This window comes from Phoenix dactylifera, chromosome 2, assembly GCF_051530095.1.
Source record: "Phoenix dactylifera cultivar Ajwa chromosome 2, Ajwa_hap1_PhDact_Kaust_v1.1, whole genome shotgun sequence".
NCBI classification, from domain to species: domain Eukaryota; kingdom Viridiplantae; phylum Streptophyta; class Magnoliopsida; order Arecales; family Arecaceae; genus Phoenix; species Phoenix dactylifera.
Genome location: NC_143191.1, coordinates 4,126,660 through 4,144,665, shown reverse-complemented (window position 1 = coordinate 4,144,665; position 18,006 = coordinate 4,126,660). Strand labels below are relative to the sequence as shown.

The window sequence follows — 18,006 nt, the reverse complement described above, 5'->3', positions numbered from 1 at the left end:
ATTGATCCAATGGTCTACACTGGAACTCCACCATTCTCTTTCCAGATGATGTCTGTGGTGCTAGATACACATCATAGTAGTTTACAGGGTCATGGCCTATCTCCTCCTGTGCCTTCTATCCTGTCATATCCATTGTATCCTTCCCTTCAACCTCATCCCTTGCTAAATGATCCTACACTTGATGTAGCCAATCAATATCTTGCCTTCCCTTCGTATGCACCAGTTATTGTGTCATACCAAAATTTGGAGAGACCGTCTGCTAGGAGGCATTCTGTGCAGCCTTCATCCAGGTAACATGTGCAGACCCAGCCTTTAGCCTTGAGTTGAACACCAGATTCCATATCTCACTTGACATGCCAGCAGGAAAATCGTCAAGACACAGATCAACAGGGAAGCTCTTCCACCACTAAATAATTATCTTGCAATTCTGGAACCAAAGGAATTGAGTCTAAATGTGAAGATGCAGCCATTAACACTAAAGAGGGTGAAGATGTTCAATCCAATCCTTCATGTGAGTGCAGTGGTTCAGGTTGTAACCTGAAGTGTCAAGAAAAGGTTGAGGTAAACTTTTCCAAAGGGCTCATATGTGAATTAAAGAGGATTATGTTTTCCTTTTGCCTATATGCTTGTCGCTATCATGGTTCAGTTTTTTAACCTTGTTTGGTCATGAAAATTGTGATATTCACTTAGGCTTTATGGCAATATAGTAGTATACACACTGTCTACTGCCAGTCATTGGTAGGTCTCATAGTTATGGTACATGGTGCACAAAGCATGAAATGGTGAGTGATGTTTTTTCTTCGTTTTAGTGTTTAGTTGAGATTTAGTCATACTTAATTTAAAGGTTATTTATGCTTGACCAATGGGTCTAATTAGCTTTCTTAATAATACCCTTATCAGTCCCAAGGGTTACTTTTCGGCTTCAAAAATGCTCTGCATCCTATTCAGAGAACGAATGCTTCTTGTTGTTATATTTTTCATTCAACCTTTCCAAGAAACCGCTAAAAGAAATCATAGGTTAGTGCATGAATAAATACCTATCATCATGTAATATGTACTATTTTTGCATTTTTTTTTTTGATTCTTAATAAAAAGTTACGATGCTTCAATTTTTTCTTTTAGCTCTATGAGCTTTGATATGATCCATGTCTCTTTTCAAGGTTTGATGTTGTTTAGCAATCTGTTGTCTGGGTTTGGTGCTAAATGGAATACCTAAGTGTGTTGATTACTTCATTCATTGGTTGCAAAGAAAACCTGTCTAACCCTCTGAAATCATGAAAACTACTAAAATCCATGGGCACCTTGCTCTGCAGTAAAGAGTGTGCATGTGCTTTGTAGCAGCAGTGTGCTTTATTTAACTAGGCTGCAGGTATATTTATGAATCTCTTGCAGGAAATTGTGGCCAACATTAGTTAAAGCTGAAAGTCTGCATCACAAACAAGCTTTAGCACCGGCAATTGTTGTGAGAAGGATCATCTAGAGATATCATCTTCTTCAACACTTCCAACTGATGAAAATCTGAAAACATAATGAATTCTTCCAATGTAAGTTGCATGTTTTCGATATGTAAATGCAAATGATAGCGTAACCATCGTTTTCTGAGTGCCTTGCCATTATTTATCGGATCGACCAAACATTTCTTTGCTTTCTATGGAGTACATGTAAAGAGGTGTATACTTTCTATGCTGACCTTGAATATGGTTCAACTTATCTTGTCTTGAATATGGAGTACACATTTCTTATGATGTTTTGGACTGTCTCCTTTCGGGGCACTGAAGTTAGGGGATACTCTATAGAGTTTCTTCTTCGTGAGTTGGGAATTTTCACCTTTTGCTACATCAGGGAACATCCAAACCAGTCATGAATGCTCAAAAGGAAAAATTTTATGGGTCATTAGGCACTCGAATCAAAGCGCCAAGCCGATTGCAAGATTCTTTACAGCATCATCTCACCTCCAGAACTCTTCCAGACATTTTTTTCCAACTTCTTCATCTGTACAGAAATCAAAGATCTGAGAAGCCAAAACTGAAGGCATTATTCTATTGAAGCAATGAGATTTCAGAAAATGCAACAATTATGTCAACTGCAGGAGGTCAATGAGGTATTGCCAAGTAATTTGCGCTTCTACTTCTGCTATGACAAATTTACTAAGACTATGATATACTCGAATGCTTGAAGAATGAACCTTCCTACTAGAGGAAAAATCCTATTCAGCACCACACTATTCCCCATTCGATTCCCTGGTCGGACATGATACCATACCAGTGTTGGCCCAACCTGCACTCGGCACTCGCATATGCCTGTATGCTGCACCAATCACCGATTGCCACGTTGGATGATGAATGGAGCGCCCATCAGTGGTAGTAAAGTCATCACAAATTGGTATTGGGAATTTTATTTATCACCACTAATGTGAGGATTCATGCGGACGTATATTTAGTTATATATCAGTTTTGCACCGAACAGATTTTGGATATTTATATAGAATCAAAAAATATTAATAATATTTTTTGGCTAGACTTTTTAGATAAGATTTTGAAAAAAAAAAAATCAATTGAACCATCTCAGATTTGGTAAAGCATATGGGTTGATGTGTCACTCCCATTTGGTGTACAACGTAGACCAACTGGGAAGGTATTGTTATGCCACTGCAAACCCTATAGGAAACTCGCATTGTGCTGGAGGCTGACTCGAGAGCCATGGTCGATTGGGTATCCAAACTCAGGATGCAACCTCCGACATCCGGAGGTTTACCATAGTTTTAGACTTTTTTTTGAGGCCGCCGATGTCTATATCTATCAAGAGGCAAATAGTGCAGTAGATTAAGTAGCATCCTATCCCTGTGTTGCTAATCATTTGGGAGGTGTCGTCTAGGAATCTTTCTCATCCATTCCTATTCAGCTCCATGAGATCCTGTTTGTAGACTCTATAGGATGTCTTTACATTAGAGTTGTCTACAATATATGTTTAAATCAGAAAAAGAAAAGAAAAAGATAGGTAATGTTAGGAGTGCTTGTTTGATCGAACAAGATTACTCCTGCTACTTGGCATGAGAAGAGTTGAGGATTGATGTAACTCTCAAAAATTGTTTCAATACGAAGGGGGCTTTGTTGAATTGTGAGTTGCAATACTAGCATTAGATAAACTGTCACAACTTAGGACCTCATCCAAAATAGCTAGCTAGAAGGCATTTCATTAGGTTTCTTAATCTTGTATAAATACCTAAGATCTTTTTGACGGATAACTGATGTAGGACTAAATACATGCCCGCATAGGTCCTCGCATACTTTACCAGTTTAAGCCATTACGTCTTCGTCGGGCTAAGAGTTTAAATCCATTCAAATTTAATCGCAAGCACCATGATCGGCTCATGGTCAGTCTCAATGAGTCCGTACTATTGTATCTCCTAGTCCACATGGGACATAGGTCAGATCTGTTCTGATATCATTATCACGACTCAGGACTTCACCTAAAATGGCGAACCGAAAGATAATTTTTTGGGTCATCATATAAACTAAAACCATTTTTTTTTGTATAAGTGGCACTTCAAAGCATTTTTCTTCGTTTATATGCTATTGAGGCTCTCCTCCTTCCTTCCATCTGTAACAACTCAGGACGTCACCTAAAAATGGCTAGTGGAAAGGTATTATTTGGATTTCTTAATTTTATATAAGCATCCGAAATCTATCCAACGAATAACCGATATGAAATTAAATATATATCCATACCAATCTCCATGCCATCCCTCCAAATTTGATGGATCAATTGATAGTAGCGAGACGAGCGAACCACTCTCCTCGAGCAATTGATCGAGTCCGTAAAATTTAAGTTCACAAGGTACGACCACCTCCATCTATCACGTTGCCCTGTCGGTCCTCCCTCTAAGCTTTTTCTCAACCAAAATGAAAGAAGAAAGAGCAAACATTGATCAATAAAGAGAGCAGATAATGTCGTACGATCTTATCTCTCAAACACGCAAAAAAGAAAGAATAGGGAGGGGAAAGGAAAGAGAGGACCATTTGGTTGCAGTCTCTGACCTACCTGGTTTTCTTTTGTCTTTCTTACCCACCCCCCAGCCCCCGAGGCTGAAGGGAAGTCACAAGCCGGTGCTGGTTGTCCTATCTGAACCAAACTCCTTTCCACGATAGAACGGTCAGAAAACATGACCGCATGGGACCACCTCATGAAACGTATCTAAGATCGACGACATTTGTATACAGCCATGTCCGTGTCCAAATACTAAGGACGTGTTTCATTTGCATCTTATATCAAAATCAAAAATAATTATATTTTTTTTGATATATCTAGCTCACGACTGAAATTAAAATAAAATTTGAATACTAAACGAGAGTTCGAATTAAGGATTCGGATAATTTTTATTTTTTCTTAGAATTAGAATGAAAATAAGATTTTCTTCAACCAAACAGCAAGAATGGTAGTCACTTATTTTTATTTTGATTTTAGAATCTATTTTTTTCTAACTAAACATAAAAGTTTCTATGCATGACACTAAACGCATGGAGATAGGGCAGGGCGTACACATTTTATATGACATTGGCCTATTAGAGCTTCAAAGCATATTTTTCTACCATAATATAATGTTGCAAAGTTTGCTAGCTCAATATGATTCGAAATCTCTGAATTTAACCTGGGTTAAAAAAATCATAAGCGTGCAATACATATGTCAAATACTAACTAAAATAGAAGAGAAGATAAATAATATCTACAACAGCTTTACGTATAGAATTATCAAAAAAAAGTCTTAAAATTACCTTGTAATTGTTTTTCTGTTGTTGGCCTTATATTTGCTAGAACATCTTCTACGCAAGCATAAATATACTAAATTAGGGTTGCATGGGGAAATAGTCGGTTCATGGCGCTCGGGATTGTAATCCAACACAAATTTTTTTCATGAAACTTAAACACCAAGTTGGTCTTACGCAAAATTATATATTTTACTTGCCCGTAAAAAGGAAAAAAAAAAGTTTCCATAGTTAAAGTTATTTGACTCATATCCATTCAGAATATATAATCAAGGATATATTGATAAGTGTTGGGAAATGCTTAAGAATGATCCATTCTCTGCATGGCCAATCAACCAAAGAAATTTGTGTGTGTGTGTGTGTGTGTGTGTGTGTGTGTGTGTGTGAGAGAGAGAGAGAGAGAGAGAGAGAGAGATTTGAAAAAAAGATGCCAATGTTGAATAATGACAAATTTTTGTTGTCTTAATTCATCACAGGCACTTGTTTCAGTGAATGCGGGATCCTGGTTGGCCGCTAGCCATGCGAGCCATGTTACATTTATGAGTCATGTTACATTTATGAGTCATTCCATGTCCACATAGCAAGACAAGTTTTCCATTTAAGACAGCTTAAATAGAACAAATTTCATGAATGAGCCCACTAAATTGCATTAAACAATGGAAAGTGCAATAAAATCATATACTTCATAAAGATAAGGGGTTGCATAGTTATTGTTTGAACTAATGGTTATGATTCCATCTCATTAGATATTTCCACCATATATATTTATTTAACAAGTATATTGTAAACTGAGCAATGCACAGTAGTTATACCCCTACTCGACTAATAGACAAGCAGGATAAGTTTCCTCTTCCCTATAAAAAAATATAAATTATATAAATAAATCCACCTCATTATATCAATTAAATTTTTTGGGACAAATGACGATATTAACATGGTATCAGCAAAGGTTCTGAGTTCGAACCTATCTCCACACTCTTTAATCTCATTATTAAAAATTTTACATGCTGAGCTCACCTATTAAAAGAAAGTCCGTCCCACATTTAAGAAAAAATATATAAAATATATAAATAAATCTAGCTTATCCTATCAGCTTAAGCTTTTGAGATAAATGATAATTTTAACATTCCCTTCAAACTTGGTAAGTATGCTCTCATTTTGGTTGATCTCTTGGTTCTTTTCCCTTGGTACATATCATTTCTTGCTCCTTTATTTATATATTTTTTTTAAAAATGAGCATCCGAATAGTCTATATTACATTAGTAAAGTTAAAGAGATTTGATATTAATGTAATTTAGCATAGCTCCGCTTGTTGGTTCCGAATGAAACCTGACAATATCAATGAATGGTAGGAAGAAAGTTATTATTAAAAAAGAAGGACAGGTGGTTTTCCAACTCAAAAGGTAGAGAAACTCAGTTCACATGATTTCAAGAAGAGAGAAGAAAAAACACATCTCCCTTGTCCCACTATTTGGCCCCATGAGACCTAATACCTAATACATCGTGTCTAAAGTTGTGTACCGGATAAGAAAGTAGGGCTGAGGCAAACACACCAAGCATGAAGCCATGGCAGACTTCAATTCATAGACACACCAGGGGAGCTAAAAGCCTAACATGATATTGGCCAGTGACAGGCTTGCTGGAGTGGGATCTAATGTAGATTTCTGCTCCCTTATGTGTAAATGTCCACCTCCTAGTTTATGCTGACATGTATGATATTTTATTTGTAAGAATGTATATTTGTGGGTATCCCCATACCGTATCACAAAAAAAAAAAGAAAAAAAAAACGTAGAAAGTAAAACACCCACATTCTAGCTTTCTCGAAATCAACTTCAATAATAATGTAGAGAACTAAAGTCAGTGTTGTGGAGCTGGCTTTATCATTCACAACTCCAGATCATCCATGATGGCAGGTGGTCGTAGGGTTGGCAAAATATGATCTGACTCATCATTACGACAGTGTTCAATCTCCATAAGCAAAATTGTAAACAAATCAATCCATTTAACTTAAATAACATTCGGGTTGGGTTTTGGTTTCAGATATCTGTTCCGTTTAATATTTGGATTGGATTGGATCAGATAACTTGTTTAATCCATTTAGCCCATTTAAGACCTATTAACATATTTAAAATTGCTTAACCTATTTTTCTCCTGTCTAACCTTATCCGCTTAACATGTTTAACCGGTTTAATTTCATTTAATCTATTAAAAATCTACTTAACATGTCTAACCTATTTAACTTGACTTGATTTGTTTAATTATTATGTGGGTCAAATCGGACTACCTAGTTAATAAATAGATTAGGTTCAGATCTGAATTTTTGATCTATCTAATAAACAAGTAGAGTACGAGTTGACAAATTTTTGATTTAATCCGCATTCAACCCGACCCGATTGTCATCCCTACTTGGTGGATCCATATTGTATGATATAACAGTTCCATCGACTAAATTAAGAGCTCTATCGGAGGGATTGGCTTATACCAATCTTGTATTACGAGCACATAATGTAATTCTAAAACAGGATTCTGAAATAATTATCTTATTACTATATATGTCATCAAATATATCTACACCGATTATGCTGCTGATTGGATGGTATTCTATGTGGCGACTATAGGGCACCTTATCATACATAGCAGGCTCCTTCTATTTCTGAGACGCTGGCCAGCGGTTGCTCAAGCTTTGTAAGATACCCATTTCAGAAGAAAAAAAAAAATAAAAAAAAAACTCTTTTAGATGCGAGATTCCTCGAGATCACAGCTCGAATCACCCTGCTCTCCTCCAATTCTTTAGAACGTGGGCTCTTCTCTGCTGCCTTCCGTGAAAGCCACGGTTCCCCAGGTGGTGTCAGAATAAAAAGTTAGTTCGGAATTTAAAAGCCCAAAAACAGTGGCAAAGAGACGCCATTGGTGCGATACACCAACAGGCCAAACCCATCATCCTTGTCATAGCCGTTCATCAGAGCCAACGGACGGCTGCAAATGGTGGGATCAAAAGTTGGGCCTGTGATGGCCGCATCCCAGCGGCGAATTACCCGGTTCGGGGGGTTTGGATTCATTTAAGAACTGGAGTTCGCAATTCACGAGCTTTCTGGCGTCATCTAATCTCCTCTCTCCCAATTTATTTATTTCTTTGATATCATTAATAGTATTAAAATGTTACAAAAATGCAATAACCGATAACTTTTTTCTTTACCACTTTATTCTATTTATGCGACTGATCTGATTCTTTTGTTTGATGTGATGATTGATGGCGGAAGGATTCAGCCTTTCATGGATTCTACAGAGGAAATGGGCAGAGAACTGAGCTCTGATACGAAAGCGATGTGATGCTTTATTCTTCCATCAGAAGGTGATTAGATTTAGGCATTTAGCTTGTCTTAACTCTTAAATTAGAATATAACCTTTAAAACCTATTGGAAATCTTAATGTAGTTTGAGGGATGAGATGGCATACCTTTATGTTGGGCGGTGGATCGACTTCAAGGCGACATGAATAGAATTACTACTCATTGAAGACTTGTACCAAGGCACGGTAAAAGAATCCTCTTTTCACTCTTTCTTGCTTGCGATCCACTTAAAAGAAGCGTATCTAGGTTCAATCTTCCCTTCATGGATTTACGTAAAAAATCCAAAAGTAGGCTTTCTTCTACACCCTCTTGGAATGGCCTGCGAACAGCATAAATGACCCTGCACTCTCTCCCCACAAGCATCACTCAAAATCTTCAAACCTTTCCACTCAGCCATGCAAAAAGTACCCAAAAAGAACCTACCTTGTTATGGAGCAAATTGACTAATTAAAACACCAAAGCAATTGATTGCATAAACGATCGAAAGATTCCCTCCCAACCCTGTCTGGTCCCACTGAACGCTGAGCTGAAAGGAATAAGCGTTCTTTGGACTACACACACACGCTCATGACATGATGACCGACGTCTTCAGCGTCTTATCCCCACTCGTGACCCCTCCTCTTCCCAGTCTTCTCCCCCATCTGAATACTTTTGTCCCCTTCCCTTCTCCCACCACCATTGTATCTATATTATTATTTATAAAGAACGCTAATAAAAGGGCACCAGTCCCTCACCACCCTCACTTGTTCAAGGCTGGTGCAGACTGGTAAGAGTAGAGGAACGAAGGAGAAGAGAGGAGTGATGATGGAGAGTGGAAGCAGTGCATTTCTGAGGCAGCTGAGCTCTGGTGGTGGGAGTGAAGGCTGGGACTATTACTATTCCAAGGGTGGTTCTAAGAGGTGGGGGAAGAAGGGGAATAAAGAGAGGCAAGGGATGGGAGCCATGGGAGTTGGAGGTGGAGGAGAGATGATGGTGGCGAAGAAAAGGGTGATGGTGGTGATAGACGAGAGCGCGCGGGCGAAGCACGCCATGATGTGGGCGCTCACCCATGTTGCCAACAAGGGCGACCTCCTCACCCTCCTCCACATCGTCCCTCCCCAGCACCACCACCACCACCACCAGCACCACCCCAGAGGCGGCGCAGGTGAGGAGGCTGCCCGCCTCGCCAACTCCCTCGGCTCCCTCTGCAAGGCCTGCAAGCCCGAGGTAAGGTTTTCTTCCTTTTAGTTCTTGGCTGTATAGAACTTAGTGAATTATGACTATAAGCTATATTTTTCGGAAAGGAAAGTTGTTGTTGATCAAAGGAGTAGTCACAGATATGTGGATCTGTGGGGACTACAGGTTCTTGCTATCCCTTTTACAAGGATCGGTTGCAGTGCTTTAGAGATGTCCATTTTCTTTGCTGCACGCATCTCCAGGGGACTAGAGAATTGCAATCATCAGTTTTAAAGTGTCGATCTATTTTTCTGGATGAATGTTTCTGCATGCTTGGCTTTTGTGTGTGCGTGTCACACACAGAGAGAGAGAGAGAGAGAGAGAGAGGCTAAAATTTTCTTGAACACTTTCAAATTTATTCTCCAAAAGGCAGTGATATTGGGAGAAAATTGCACAAAGAAAGAGTGGATTAAGGTAACCTCAGATATAATAATGTATGCTAATCTACTTTCTTTGTAATTTTCTTGGTTCGGCCCAAAGAGAGAATGTCTGTTCTTTTTTTCCCTTCCTTTTCTCTTGATCTACTTTCCTTTCCTTTATAGATTCATCTGTCTCCACAACCAAAGAAATTAAGATCCAGTAAGGCTGTATATTTGAGGGATTTTGGTCGAACAGACTGGTCATCTTCTTTGCTTCTCCTAGTGGTCCGAGTTTCTCATATTCAAACCATGTAAGATTTGACCTTCTTAGACTTCTACGTCCGAGGCGTACTGCAGAATCTTCTTCTGAGCTATGATCCATTGAAATGGGGTGAGAGAACAGGGGAAAAAAATGCAGGCCCAAACTTTTTCTGATTTTGCTGATTTTTTATTTTATTTTATTTTATTATTTTATTATTTTATTTTATTTATTTATTTATTTATGTGTGTGTATTTCTCATCCTTGTTTGTAAACTGTCATTTTCAGGTGGAGGTGGAAGCCCTTGTGATTCAGGGACCCAAGCTGGCTACTGTCCTCAGCCAAGTCAGGAAGCTGGAGGCTTCTGTTTTGGTGCTGAGCCAGGGCAAGCCTTCTCCTTTTTGTTGGTAAGATATATTAGACTGCCCTACTAAATCCACACACACACACACACAGAGGGAGCTGCATAAAGTTAAAGTAGCCCTAAATGAACTCTAATAACTTGAGATGGACACTTGTCGGAGGAACTGTTGCTTATCACTAAATTGAAGAATCCATCGCCAGTTCAACTCTTTTCATCTTGATCTCTTTTGCTGGTGATTGTAGCATGCGTAGAAGCAGCAGTGAGGATTTCGTGGAGCAGTGTATCAACAAGGCGGACTGTCTGACGCTGGCTGTGAGGAAACAGAGCAAGGGAATGGGAGGTTATCTCGTCAGCACTCGATGGCAGAAGAACTTCTGGCTCCTGGCTTAAATGACCCTGGCTTCGTGATAAATCTCAGTTCTCTAACAAAAATAAGCTCTGCTGCATTGTGCTCATCTCTTGTAAAGCAAGCCCTGACCTGATCGCATCCCCATATGCCACTGTTGACATTTATCATTCGCTGTAGCCTATGTTTGACTCATTGTTTTCCATTGTTACATGGCATGTTCAAGTCCGGTGGATATGTTGTTTCCTTTCAGTTCGGAGCCGTCCGAGATACAGCCCATAACATCTAATATTAGAGTAACTATGTACTAAGTAGGATAAGGTTCATATAATCAAAGGAAAAAAATGAGAAAAGACTCTTTCTCGAGTATAATTTTAAACAACCGTAACAATTACATGGCAAATGAAAAACCAGAGCCCTCACGGCTGCTGAAACTTTTGCATTTAATATGGTGCCTGTAACTGACTGAAAACTGGGTCATCGGCTTCCTGGAGATATAAAGGTGACCACACAGCTTGTACGTTGCTCTTCTCTACGCTAAATCTATCATGAATGCTGATAAATAGTTAGAAGAGGTTCCTTCGACGTGCGTATGGGTGTGATGCTAAACTTTATCTTGTTTATCGTTTACAAGTGGAAGCATCTCCATTCGACTCCTGGGAGTGCGGGGAGTTCGCGGAGTTCCAGGAACAGCAGGTTGCTGGGATAGCTTGTGCCTAACATACCCATAGAAAGTGCAGCCTGACAGTGTAATTGCACATCCGATGGCATTAAGAGCAGGGATTGGGTTCCGGAAGATAAACCATGAGACCATGACAGCAACCGCAACCTGCAAAACAAAAGGTTCATACATAAATACTACAGATGCAGCATAATGTTGTGAAAGGTTGATAGAAGATGTAATGAACTGAAACCAACTTTGAGATTGCCTGCAACGTTGAAAGTGACGGCAGTCGTCGAATGGATGACGTAGAATATAGAGAAATTGAGGCAAAAGGCCAGAACTCCTGAGCTGAAAATTATAATCAGCGATGAACAAATTGATTGGTGTGTGTAGAACCAGTTGATAACTCCACCCCCTTCGAGTAATGTCGCTGGAACAGCCAGTATCATGGTTGCAAACGGCGCCATGTAATATACCGTGTTTATGCTGAAAGACAAAAATATTAACTGATATGTAAGAGGTAAAAAAAAAAAAATGAAGCCAGAGGTTAACCTGAACCTTCAACCAAACTATATTTGTTTGTTCAATATGTATAGTTCAAGCTATACGTGATGATATAGTCCATTTAGCACTTTAGTTGTTAGCCTTGAAAAGCACATTTTTCAAAACTTACTAACCACATCCGGGTACTGACATTAAAAGAAAATAGGAAGCAAGCCGAAATAGGACACTTATGCACATGCCAATTAATTTCCAAGACTTTGGAGGCACTATCCATCATTGAATTCTTTTGCAATTTAAACTAAATCTTTGTAGCATACTGGAAACAAACAAGTAGCAGAAGAAATGTCAATTGGTGATTCAACTATTTTTCACTTATTTTCTTTTTTCCTCTGTCAGGGGAGTTTTGGTATTGTTCAATGTGATAAATATCCCAACAAGAAGCACATCGCGCCAAAATTAGAATCATCATGAGGCTCATGGAAGATATATTTTAAATTCCATGAGAAATTGAACAATGACAACTACATCTAAATACTTGCATCTTATATGTTGTAGCTGTCAGATATATTGTGTCAGCAGTGTAAAGGCACGATGGGCTCAGAATCAGGCCTGCGCAAGTCTGGCCTGGCCTGAGCACAGAATAGCCCTGAACAGCACTAACAAATAAAGGTTCATCAAGCTGTCATGAGATTACGATGTGTCTTGACTCTTCTTCAAAACCCAGGCTTCAGCCTAGCTCGAATTCATTCTAAGCACTGATACTGCAAGCCCAGACCTGGTTTGCAGGAATAAAAATGAGAATTAAACAGTTCTAGAGAGGTCTTAATCTACTGCAGACATACTTCAATGCTACAGACCTATAATGCTCTCAACATACTCATTTACTATAGAAGTAGATCTGCACTTAACCCTGGTTACTTATCCTGGAGTGAGTACATAAATATTCTGGGCGATTCCAGACATTTTTGCATGCTTAATGTGGTATCCAAAAACATGTTCACGCATTAACACATGTCAAACACTACAGCATGAACACACATGCCCACCATCATGAAGTCTTTTTCTTCTTTTTTTTTAATGTGGTGGGGGGGGGGGGGTGTGGGGGTAATTTTTTCAGGTAAAAGTTTTAATGACAGAAAATCAAACAACATACAAGCATCCATGTGCATGTGCACAAGCACATCGATGCACTCACCATGCAAGCATGCATGCACAAATACATGTGCGTACATACAAAACATCAGTGTAATCTCTAGTGGTTAATAATTATGTAATGCATAATGTTACATTGACGTGGAAACAAGGGAAATGGTGTCCTGAACCATCTAACAAATACGATAAGAAAAGGTGTCCTCTGATTTGTATCATGATGTCAGTATATTTTCGTAGAACTGAAACTTTGAGTTGACTCACGACTTGGTATAAGTGAAAAGGCCCCTGATCAAGGTCATGTCAGACATGGCATCTCATGTGATAGAAGTGCCAAGCATTGACTTGGCAAATTCTACGATTCGACCGAGAAGCCTAAGATTGAAGTATCTTGGTAATATTCAAGATGCAACCCACAAAATCAATGTGATTTAGCCTTCCAAGAGTTTCTAATCATGCACATAAATTCTTTATAATTAACCACTACACCTAACACAATAAAATTATGACAATATCAGTTCTCTGTTTCAATATAAAGAGCAATTCCTTCTACCTTCTACAATCATTCTATGTTGAACTTTCGGAGTATCTTCCGATTTAATTTGCTTAGTTGGGGAACTGCAATTGGCTATAGGCAAAACCGCACGTCTAATTACAGAAAACATTTTGTTAGCCTAAAATCTGAGAATATATAATGCCTTGTGGTATAACCAAACCAAGCTACATTTTATATGGATTCCGCTACAGGGTCATCATCGAAAGAAGCTGCTGATATGTTTGGAAACAACTTCTTATTTGATTGTCACAATGACAAAGAAGACAACCATAATAGTTGTTTAAATAAGAGTCATCAAGAGTTAGCTAAAGAATAAAGAATATGCTTCTACACATATAATTTTGCATATACTTCTGCTCATAATATCCCATTGGTTTAAACAGAAAATATCAAATGCAACTTAGGATCAAGTGATGGAAGATGCAACTGATAGATATTTTGTGGCAGGCCCACAGACCAATATATACACTTGCAACAGGACACAGCACTCACAAGTATCTTTCAGTTATCATACATGCAACGATGAAGCATGTAATTTAGAGAGTCAGTGTCGTAGAATGAAAATTTGTCTAACTCCAACCTGAAACACATTCATATCACAGTTTAAGATACATCAAAATGAGATGTCTTACATCTAATCTACTTATATAGTTCTGTATCATCCTATTTCAGCTTGAATTGAATCTTTACATATCAGACAGGACCAAAGCTGTAAAAAATAATGACCAGAAAGATACTCCCACTTACTACTCATAATTCTAGGTTTCTCACCTTCAGCAACTAAGGCATCCAACCTCAAGGTTGAGTATGTATTTGTTTGTATCTATCTTATATCATTTTTACTTAATGGAAACACTGATTACCAACTAAAAGTAGATCTAGTAACATAGACAACTAGTACAAATTATACTTAAAAAGCCTCAAATGTCTAACATAATTTTGTGAAGTATTTCACATTCAGAAAATAAGGACGGGCCTTGGTGCAATAGTAAGGTCGCTCTATTATTACTTAGGTGTCATGGATTCGGAACACAAAAATAGCCTCTCCGCACAAAGAAGTAAGGCTGCGTACATATGACCCTCCAAAGGCCCTGCAATGGCGGAAGCCTTGTGTATTAGGGCACCTTCCATTTATTCCATGTTTTCAAAAAATGTTTCTACAGATTTTTTAAAATGTTCCTTAACTTAAAATTTCCGCTTTTGAGGTTCCATCGTTTTCAGTTTGTGGGCAGCTGCAAACATATGGAAAAACATAATAATTCAGCCAATATACACCTGACTTTAAATACCTTGTATCAAACTTACAATAAATAATGTTGCAGGAGTTCAATAGCAGGCACTAAAAATATTAGGTAAACAAGTCTGCATGAAGAACTCAATAAACAATTCCATGAACTGGATATAGGTAACAAGGAATGATGATAGAATAAGTTCTAAAATACTAAGTATGTAGGTATCAGTATTCTTGCAAGAAAAATACTAACGAAACCCACATGATTTTTTTATGACATAAAAATTAAATATATCACAACATCATCTTATTGTTTTTATCCAAAACCTTCAGAGGAATTGCTTGGATGATGACCACCATACAAGGGTCAACTTTGTCTCTCCACCAAATTCTCAGGAAACACTTTTCCAATTCATCATTATATACCATGTTCTAGTGTTTGAAAAAGAACCCAATTTGATGATTTGACCGGACTTTCATCACAAAGAAGTCTACGTAAGACTCTTTTTTGTGGAATAAATGTTATGTAGCGGCTTACTTTATGTAACATGGAACATGTTACATGTTACATGTCTCTGGGCCTTTGCCATTATTTTTTTATATATAAAAACAGAATTCTACTAATATCAAAATTTCCTCAATTATTGATAGTGATCAAATAAAATACATAAAAATATAGCATGATTGCAAAATCCTGATCTATAAATTTGGAGAAGAGGAACTTGATGGCCCTGCTAGTGCCCAACACAACAGCCACAGCACAGTCCAAGCAATACAACTTACAATCATGCCAGGATGTTTGACCAAACTAAGATCACATGCCAGCAGATCAATCTTTTCACCATATGTGTTAGCCAAAGGGTAAGATTATTTGGCAAAGGAAAAGAGGTATTAAAGAAAAGAAGTGAAAAATACAACTAATCAACAAGAAACATATACATTTGAAGGCACAGGAAATCTAATCAAGTGCCGAGAAATGACAGAAAAAAAAAAACTGACAGCTAACAACAAAAGATGCTTAAGTGTGTCCTAGCAATAAGTAAATGAAAGATTCAACAAGCAAACATGAAATTTTCCATATTATAAACTTCCAGTTATGGCAATCTTTTCTGGATTAGTAGCTTTGGAATAGGAAATCCACGTAAAATGTCCAACGTTGTAATGATATTGATTGACAATATAGCACTAAAAGATTCAGGCAAGTAGCTATCAGCATAATTTTCAGTTCTTAAAATCTAAAGTGCAAATATCAGACATCATAACATAAATCAATCAGCTACCTGTCAAATTTGTATCCATGAAGTAGCGACTCTGCTAGAATAGTCTTTGTAGATGTAGCCAGACAACCAAACAAAGCAGCACAAAATCCAAATATGTTGAAACTAAGCTCTGTTATGGAGGTTAAAAGAATCCCCCCAACAATGGGTACCAGAGAAGCCCATATGCGCCACTCAAAATATTTTCTCCACACTAACCACTGCAGAATGACTATTTCGGATACACAAATATCAGAACAGGCTACAGATGAAGATGAAAAGGCATGCAAACAGCAGTATAGGTCATGGACAAAAAATCAAGAACAAAAAAAAAGACATGCAGAGCAAGTCATGAGCGAACCAGTAGTTGCAGGAGTAAATGATTTTATTGTCTGCATGAACGAAACCGGAATGTACCGCAAGCTCACGTTCCCCAGAACAATGTTGATGCAGAACACAAATGACATAGGAAATATCCTTCTCCAACGGTCTTCAGTATCAACCTCAATCAGCGGCTTAATTTTAAGCAATTTGATGGCAATATATGCTCCAATAGAAGAGCATATAAAGTGGATGCATGAGACTGTAAGAGGGAACTTGAAATCCAGTTTCTGTATCAAAAAAAAAAAAAAAATGTATTCAGATCATCCAAAACTAAGTCACGTCATTACATAGAAAGGGCATAATCAAAAAAGTTTTGTTTTTTTTTTTTGACCATACGTTTGTGATGATGATGAAATGAACAGCTAATGTTGAACTAAAAAAAAAAAAAAAAAATCTATGCTACAGAAATTGGATCGGAAGATATTATGATTTCGAGTCCACACCGCATCCTGATGATCAAATATAATTCAATAATTCCAGGAGTCGACCAAGCAATAAAAAAAATTATCAGAATTCAAGTACAATCTGATCTAGGGCACCAAAATGATGACCCGAATCCATCACATATAGCGATTTAATTTCATAAGAAAGGAAAGAAAAGGAGAGGAGGAAACCTGGAAGATCCACTTGTTCATGATAATGACGGTGACGTTGAAACCCCACCACTGGAGGATGGCCAGCACCGCCCGGAACATCCCCCAATGCAACAGCCGGCTCTCCTCCATCTCCTCTCCCCGCTTCGATCCGATCTCTCCCTCTCTCTCTCTCTCTCTCTATCTCTCTCCAATTCGCCAGTCGAAACGGCCGATCCAGAGATTTAAAGCCCCCTCCCCCCAGATCTGGTCGAATTAAATCCCAGCTAAAACCGCCCTCCAAGAAGCCTATTTGAAGAAAGCCGAGGAGGAGAAGGCGTGTGAGGAAGCTGGGGGAGGAGGTGGAAGCGGCGAAGTACGCAGCAGGAGCATCAGCCGAAGCGGGGCTGCGCTTTCCATGCGACCACCGGAGAGGCGTGATGATGATGACGATGCCGATCTCTCTCTCTCTCTCTCTCCACTCTTTTTCTTTCCTTCCTTCCTTCTTTCTGCCTTCTTTTATATAAATAAAAGAAAGCAACAAGAACTATTAGGACTCGTAAATGGGGAGCCGAACCCCCTCCATTTCCAAACAAGAGAGGCTTTGGCCTTTGGGGAATCGGCAGGAGATTTATGTATATATATTTACGTTTATTAGATGATTGTAAGGATTACACGTGGGATTTGGGTTATATATGGACATGTTCTTTGCCCGGGGGAAGTGCGTGAGGAACACGGCCGGGCCACTTTCTTTGTCTTTGCATGTGGCCCACGTGAGGATGATGGACTGTTGGATGATGGCCAAATTAAAGATAAAAAGAGCAAAGTGTCTTCAAAAGAGTATCATCTAATAAATGCCTCTCTAATTGCCTGATTAGGGAATATTGTGAGATCAAATTCCCACCATCTTCTCTATAAATACTAGGCAAGAAGACCTCTTAGATGTGAAGTAAATTTGAATATCATACTCTTATACTTTTATCGCTCTTTTATCTTTTCGGTTTTCTCTTGAAACTTTGCCCGACTTAAGCATT

General features: G+C 38.4%; 2 protein-coding genes across 2 annotated transcripts; one reads left to right on the top strand and one right to left on the bottom strand.

Moving 5' to 3' along the window:
* Positions 1-8,739: 8,739 nt before the first annotated feature.
* LOC103702630 (Adenine nucleotide alpha hydrolases-like superfamily protein) lies at positions 8,740-10,908 on the top strand. Its single transcript, XM_008785135.6, has 3 exons — positions 8,740-9,319; positions 10,235-10,353; positions 10,553-10,908. Exons 1-3 carry the CDS (start codon positions 8,915-8,917, stop codon positions 10,698-10,700), a joined length of 672 nt encoding a protein of 223 aa, XP_008783357.4. The 5' UTR covers positions 8,740-8,914; the 3' UTR covers positions 10,701-10,908.
* A 93-nt stretch (positions 10,909-11,001) lies between these two features.
* On the bottom strand, positions 11,002-17,638 carry LOC103702631 (UDP-galactose transporter 1). Its single transcript, XM_039133365.3, has 5 exons — positions 17,015-17,638; positions 16,378-16,627; positions 16,041-16,248; positions 11,575-11,806; positions 11,002-11,485 (listed from the first exon to the last, which is right to left on the bottom strand). Exons 1-5 carry the CDS (start codon positions 17,123-17,125, stop codon positions 11,261-11,263), a joined length of 1,026 nt encoding a protein of 341 aa, XP_038989293.1. The 5' UTR covers positions 17,126-17,638; the 3' UTR covers positions 11,002-11,260.
* Positions 17,639-18,006: the final 368 nt, after the last annotated feature.